The 7,053-nt window shown below is 38.9% G+C and overlaps 1 protein-coding gene across 1 annotated transcript; it reads left to right on the top strand.

Moving 5' to 3' along the window:
- Positions 1-405: 405 nt before the first annotated feature.
- On the top strand, positions 406-4,060 carry LOC122656469 (putative transcription factor bHLH041). The gene is made up of 8 exons (XM_043850986.1): positions 406-566; positions 675-800; positions 888-993; positions 1,087-1,101; positions 1,390-1,452; positions 1,539-2,270; positions 2,514-2,903; positions 3,745-4,060. The coding sequence occupies exons 1-8, from the start codon at positions 451-453 to the stop codon at positions 3,811-3,813; spliced, it is 1,617 nt and encodes a 538-aa protein (XP_043706921.1). The 5' UTR covers positions 406-450; the 3' UTR covers positions 3,814-4,060.
- The last annotated feature ends 2,993 nt before the right edge of the window (positions 4,061-7,053 follow it).

Raw genomic sequence — 7,053 nt, 5'->3', positions numbered from 1 at the left:
CTTGTTGTGTCGGTCAAATCTTAGGATTGACCTTGTCCGATACCGATCTGATCTAGCCAATATCAATCGATTCGATCCGATACTTCAAACCATGCCCCCAACCATGGCGGGACTCAGAGTTGGAGGATCCAATCCATAAAAAACAGGGGGTTTGGTCATTTCAAGGGACCCCGGCCACTTCTCTCTGTCTCTCTCTCTTAGCTAGCTTTTGCAAACGTTTTATAAACAAATAGTTGCACTTTCTCTTTTCCTTCTCTTTCTCTCTCTCTCACAGACACCTTCCTAGCTTCCCTCATCCCCCTCCCTGCACATGAAAAGACAAAATAAAGACCGAAGGATGGGGCAGTGAGGTCTAAACAAATAAAAAACTAAAAGGTCAGGTATCTAAGATTCTTAATCATCTGATCATGAAGTAGCTTAGCAAGCAGTAGTAGTCCTTCCCCACCTCTCATGGCCTCAGTCTTCTTCCTTGATGAAGAAGCTCGAGCCCGCTTTCTTCGAAGCTTAGTTCAATCCATTGGTTGCACCTACGTTTGCTTATGGTATAATTATCCCCCTTCATCCAAGTAAGCCTTTCTTTCTCTCTCTCTCTCTTTACCTCTTCCATGCACATATATATATACTTTCCTAATTGATCTTTTGCTTCTTCCTTCTTCATTTTGGCTTTCCTTCAGCTACTTAATCTTCATGGACGGATTTTACAATGACCAAAGCAGCAACCAACCCAGTTCCTCATTTGGCAGTTTTGCTAGGAGACACTTTGATGATTATCGCCAATATCCATACACCATCGATAATGGGTAAGCTAGCTAGCTGGGTTTTGTCTGATCATGTCCACTTCCCATTTTTTTTCTATTTTTGTTGCTAATTATGCATTATTGCTTTAGCTATGTTCCTGGACTTGCTTTCAAAGAAGGTCTTCCTTATTTAGAGCTCAAAGAACTGGAGCTTCTTAGCAGAGTTTCAACTGAAACCCAAAGACAATTCTATCAGGTAAGAGAAATTAACAAGGAAAAACACTCATGTTGAAAAAGGCTTGTGATGATGAAATTCTTAAATTGTGTTTTTGTTTGATATTTGTCACAGGAAGCCAGGATTAAGGTTCAATTCCTCTCTCTCTCTCTCTCTCTCTCTCTCTCTCTCTCTCTCTCATTCAATTTTGTTTATCAAGTCTATGTTAGATTAATCCTTGGAGTACAACCCCGATCACAAACCATACAGAGAAACCTAGAACACGATATAACAAGATGTAATTATGAAACATAGAGAAGAGATTCAGGTGTACCTTGCACTGTGCGTATGTTGATGATGAATCACTTAAAAAACACCTTTACCACAACAGTCTGAGCTATCATGAGTTTGTTTCATTTTCATTTAATTTCTTGACAGGCTGCAGCATTCATGGGATGTAGAAGTGGTGAGATTGAGATAGGCTATTCCAACCCAACTGAGGTACTCATCTCATATTCTCTTTAATTTGTTGTGGCTTTTCTTCTTGTTGTGTTGTTCAAACAATTTTTCTGGGATTCCTTGATCAGAATAACAAGGAAATGGAGATGAGAAGGTGGTTTCCTGATGATTTCTATCCTCAATCTCAATCTCAACATGGAGAACTCCCTCATGCACCAGAGCAGAACCTGCCTTCCTCTTCTTCATCCTCATTGAGATCATTATCTATGGGTAGTCCCTCTCCTGAGTATTCATCTCTTCTCTTCAACATTCCCAGCACTTCTAACCTTCCTTTACCCCTCAAAGAATCACTACCCATTGAGAAACCAACAAAGCCCATATCAATAGGCATTCAGCCACATCAGCAGCAGCAGCAAACCATGCAACAACCCTACCATGGGCTTCATTGTCTACCGCCATTCCAAAATCCTGAAAAGGATATTGATGCAGCCATGACAAGAGCCATTCTTGCTGTTATATCTTCCTCTTCAACTTCTTCTTCTTCATCTTTTCTAACCCAACAAAATCCATCCCTCAATTACCCAGTACGCAATCAAGCAACTGCTTTCAAGTCTTACAACCCATCACTAGCCCCCAAAATCCAAACAAAACCCACTTCAATCAAGAGGCAAAATATGCTGAAGCGTGCAATTTCCTTCCTTGCCAATATGAGATTAAAGATGCTTCAAGAACAAATGCAAGGAACTCGCCCTAACTCAACTAGTACACAGTTAACCCATATGATATCAGAGCGCAAGCGGCGGGAGAAACTCAATGAAAGTTTTCAGGCGCTTAGATCATTATTACCTCCAGGTTTCAAGGTATAGGTTTTTTGTTCACTATTGTTTCACCTAAAAGCACGAACTCTTAGGGAATGACAGTATAAATTTATACATCAAAACTCCCCCGCACGTGTAGGCCATGGTTGAGATCTTATGGTCCTTGCACGTGATATGTCAGGAAAACTCTTTTGATGCACTTCAATTCCCAGGAGTCGAACACTTGACCTTCCTACTCTGATACCATGATCTACCCCTAACAATGAGAAATTCTTTTTCTTATAGAAAGACAAGGCGTCGGTGCTCTCTAGCACTAGGGATTACTTGCACAGTTTGAAAGCTGAGATTTCGGAGCTGAAGAAAAAGAATCAGTTATTGGAATCGCAGTGGCTTTCGCCATCTGAAAGAAAAGCCGGCGAAGAAGTCAGTGATTCTACTTGTTCAAGCACAGAAAGAGTGAATATTCAGGTTATCCAAACTGCCGAGTCCACATCAGGTGGGCAAGGGATAGAGCTTAGAGTGAGTGTGAGAGGAGACTGTAATATGCTGGATTTGGTCATTCGCATACTTGAATTTCTAAAGAAGGTGGACATGGGGTTGGTGTCAGTGGAAGCAGACACACAACTGCAACAGACGATTCAACTCAACCGATTTATCATAAGATTTAATACTAAGGTACGTATATTTACCTGAGACTGAAACCCTAGAAAATACTATACTACTTTTAAAACAGTTCTACAACTTAACAAACTACAATAGATGAATGACATGTTGAAGTGTTCAACCCAAAAACTTAAACTTCTAGGTGAAGAGACCTAACTAGTATTTGAACTCACCTAAGGTCCCAAAAGCTGATGTAGAATTATTCCCAATATCCTTCTCACGTGTTGATTTTTTTTGGGGGTGATTGTAAGCGTGGCACATGTGATCTCTTTGTTTAGGTAATCGTAGACAAATGTTTAATTAATATAATAGACATCATACTTGTATAACATGTTGAAGTATTGACCCAAAAGTACGAAAAAATTATGATGTCCCTATAGAACTACGGAAAATTCAAAATCGTCTAGGAATATACCATGGAATGCGCATATGACTTTTTTTACTTGACACGTTTTAAATCCGTGAGATCCACCTATCAAAATGAAGAATATTGTGTCATTAGTAGGGCCAGGTTTATGATACTTCATTGGTATCTAACCAGAGATGGATTTGATTGTAGAATCACAGAAAATCCTACATCGGTCGAAAATGTATCAGGTTTAAAGTTGCATACCATCAAACACAGCCCCACAGTGCACATGGGGTCTTTGAAGCTAAATGAATGATTGGTAATGGGCTTATATTTGGGATTAAATTGTAGCTTCTTCTTTTTTTCTTTTTTTTTTGTGTGGGTGAAGTGATCTAATTTTAGTTGTGTAGGAAATTAAGCAGAAAGTACAGATGAGAAAACGTGAGGCTAAAAATGAATGAATATGTTTGTTTTTAACTTGTTTTGTTTGTGTCGGTTTTGTAGGGGAGTGAATGGGACGAGTCGGCCTTCCAGGAAGCCATTGCCAGGATTGTTGCTGATGTAATTCGCTGACCATCCACCCTGAGGGGCTTGACTTGGCCTTTTCCTTTTGCCTTCTTTTTCATGGTTTTGGGAGTCCAAAGGCAACACCATCACCACCACCACCGCAAGTCCACAACCACATTACTCAGATTTCCATTCATGCATTCAAAGATGGCGAACCCTTTTTTAAAAGGAAATAATTGAAAATGAGGAAACCCAAAAAGTGAGGAGCAAAGCCCACCACAAAGACAGAGAGTTGCTTTCAATCATTCAAGATTAATTTACCTACCATCCATCATTATAGAGAAGCTATTAAGTATTACCCATTCAACCAAAGTGGAAAAATCAAATCAACCCAACAGACTTATTGTGGGTCCCACTCCATCCAAATAATTCTCTTTTCTGTTTTTCCTCATCCATCCCTCAAACGTCTATGGAAATGGAAACCATTTCTTTTCCATTTTTTTTTGTCACATGGAGAATTGATATGGCGGAATTTTTTTTTTTTTTTTAAGTTGCAGAATCAATCACTTGTACCAAACACCCTCCCCCCCTTCTGAAAAAATTTGGTTTTGTATTTCCCTAATTAATTATAGAATATGGAGGAGACCTTCCAACAGTTTTGGATTTTGTCATCATTTTCTCTAAGGTTTATCAGTTCGTTACTTTCTTTCCCTGACAATGAATATGATTAATTATCTCTTAATTTTTTATGAAAGAGGGTTCTTTGAGCAAGCAGGCACTCTATATCTATATCCTCTCATATACTTTGTTTTTTTTTAAATTATATTTTTTTCTTTTTAAAAATCAATAAAATAACACATTGTGAGGGGGCAAAATGTATGCATAAGGCTCGGAAAGCTTTTTTTCCTATTATTTATAATCAAATTGATCAAGTTCCCCTTAAACCACGGTGAAGAAAGAATATCTTATCAATCCATAGGATTCGACTCTCTAATTGGAGTGAGAATGATATTTCAGACCTTTCACAATAAGATGTGGGAGTTAATTATGATTTACTATTCTAGGATTCCAATCAAAGCGTCAAATTCACTGTTTAGTTATCAGTAGCCGGCTGATATGTATCGGTATTGATCGTGACCAACATCGATACCGATACTAGTCTGGTCCAATATTGGTGAAACATCTCTAAACCCTAGTTTTTTTGGGGTTAAAAAGTAGACTTTTGATTCCATATCAGACCGATATGTGCCGATACTAGCAATATGTATCAGTATCGGTAAAGGTATCAACAATGGCCAATACTGTATACTAAAACCGTGGTCTAATCACCTTAGTCTCTTCACCTAGGCGAATGTAAAAACTTTTGCCTAATTCTTCTTCTTTTTTTTTGTGCGTGTGTGTGTTGGGGGGGGGGGGGGTGGAGTTAAGGCCGGAAAGAGCTCTTTCTTATTTCTACAAAATCTAAAAAGCATGATGTTATGTGCCTAATGGGGTTCGATATAATGTATGGATAAATTGGACTAACCTAATATGGGATAGGTTAAAAGAACTTGATTTAACGCGTTCCACCAACTCTAGAACTTTTGACATATTAATCAATTACCTAACATTTGATATCAGAGTCAAACGCCACATCAGGGGTTCGAACCACAAAAGAAAACTACGTAAGTGAGAGAGGGTGATGGCTTCGTCGAAACCCAGTGTCTTCGATGATGCAATTATGTCTTTCATCGTCGGTAACAAAAAAAATTCGTCCAAATGAGAGTGACATTAAGAAACTAGAAGACCCATATAATATTTTTATCGTATTTCTAATACTATGACCTAAGCTGATGCAACAGTAATTGAAGCCCAGGCATCTTCGTAGTTCCTACTCATCAACTACCATCACCCGTGGCTCTAAAATTCATTTTTCTTTTTCAACTTTTCCACTCCATCCATGATTTGCTTAACTGCTAAAGCCTAAAGTGACACAGAGAGGCCGGCAGCTTTGACTGACTAAGACTTTCCATGCTGTAGTAGGCCCGTAGCCTTCTTGACCGGATCCGCTAACTGGCGTGGAAGACCTACCCAACATATTGGTTGGTCGATCTCTGTGTCTCGGTCTCAAAGAGAAACCAGCTCGTTTATAAAATGGCCCAATTTTGGAGCATCAGGATTGATGAGTAGGAAAGTGCAACTCCTACACCTGCGTTCTTAAAGCCCCAAAATTTGACTCCATCGATCCAGATTCCATGGAGTAAAAATACAGGCGCAGGGGTTGCACTTTCCTTCACAACATTCTAATCAAAATAAATCCAATGGAATCAAGTTCCACTGTGCCATCATCGCACCACCATAACAGTATAGCTGCTGCAAGGCAATCCAGTTACCCACAAATATAGTTGACATGTTATCCACTCCAATATAAATTCATTGAGAAATTTTCTGACAGATTTGATGTATCCACATTCCACAAGTGGCTATGGTGTCACTGAAAGTTACATGGAGAACTCAATTCAACAAGAACCATTGGAAGATCAAGAAAAAAAGTCCCATGAATGATCATGTTAGGTACTTGATCAATATACCGAAAGTTCTAAAGTTGATAGAATGCGTGAAATCAAGCCCTTCAACAAATCTTATGCTAGGTTGACCCAATCTAGTGCCCATACACTAGATCGAACCCCATTAAGTACATAATTCTTACTCTAGGTAACTCCCATTGGTTTATGTCTGACAACAAGTAACTCTTCTTGATCGCTTTCACTTTATTCCAAGTAGCCCTTTTCGTGATTCGTACCCGTGACATAGTGTCCGATTCAGATTCTAAATATTAAATACTTGATTGATACATTAAAATCTCCACACCTAATAAAGCGCATTAAATCAAACTCTTTAACCTATCTCATACTAAGCTGGCCCTATCTAGCGTCCACACTAGATTGAACCTCATTAGACACATACCAGTGATCCATTCAAGAATTGAGACAGCCAGATACCCCAGTAACAAGTGCCCGGCAACCTTGTCCACCACCAAATCTGGGCTCAGGCAGTATAAGGTTATGACAATTGAAATGGCCGTTTGGTTCAAGTGATAAAGAATTATGAATCCATCTTTCCCGTTCAAGTCTCAGTCTCAAACGATGGAGTCGAACTGCCTTATTAACTTGTCAAAGTGGCATTAAAATTACTCGGATTTCACTGGCTTCTATTACAATAAAAATGGTTTCTCTACTATCATTTGAAACTTTAAATTTGCTTTCTAACAATTACTATGCAAGTCCACCATACAGCAAGAAGAGGATCACCTCATGACAAAATCAA

This window comes from Telopea speciosissima, chromosome 3 (assembly GCF_018873765.1).
Source record: "Telopea speciosissima isolate NSW1024214 ecotype Mountain lineage chromosome 3, Tspe_v1, whole genome shotgun sequence".
Lineage (NCBI taxonomy): Eukaryota > Viridiplantae > Streptophyta > Magnoliopsida > Proteales > Proteaceae > Telopea > Telopea speciosissima.
Note: the sequence above shows the minus strand (reverse complement) of the source record. Positions and strands in the feature narration are given on the sequence as shown.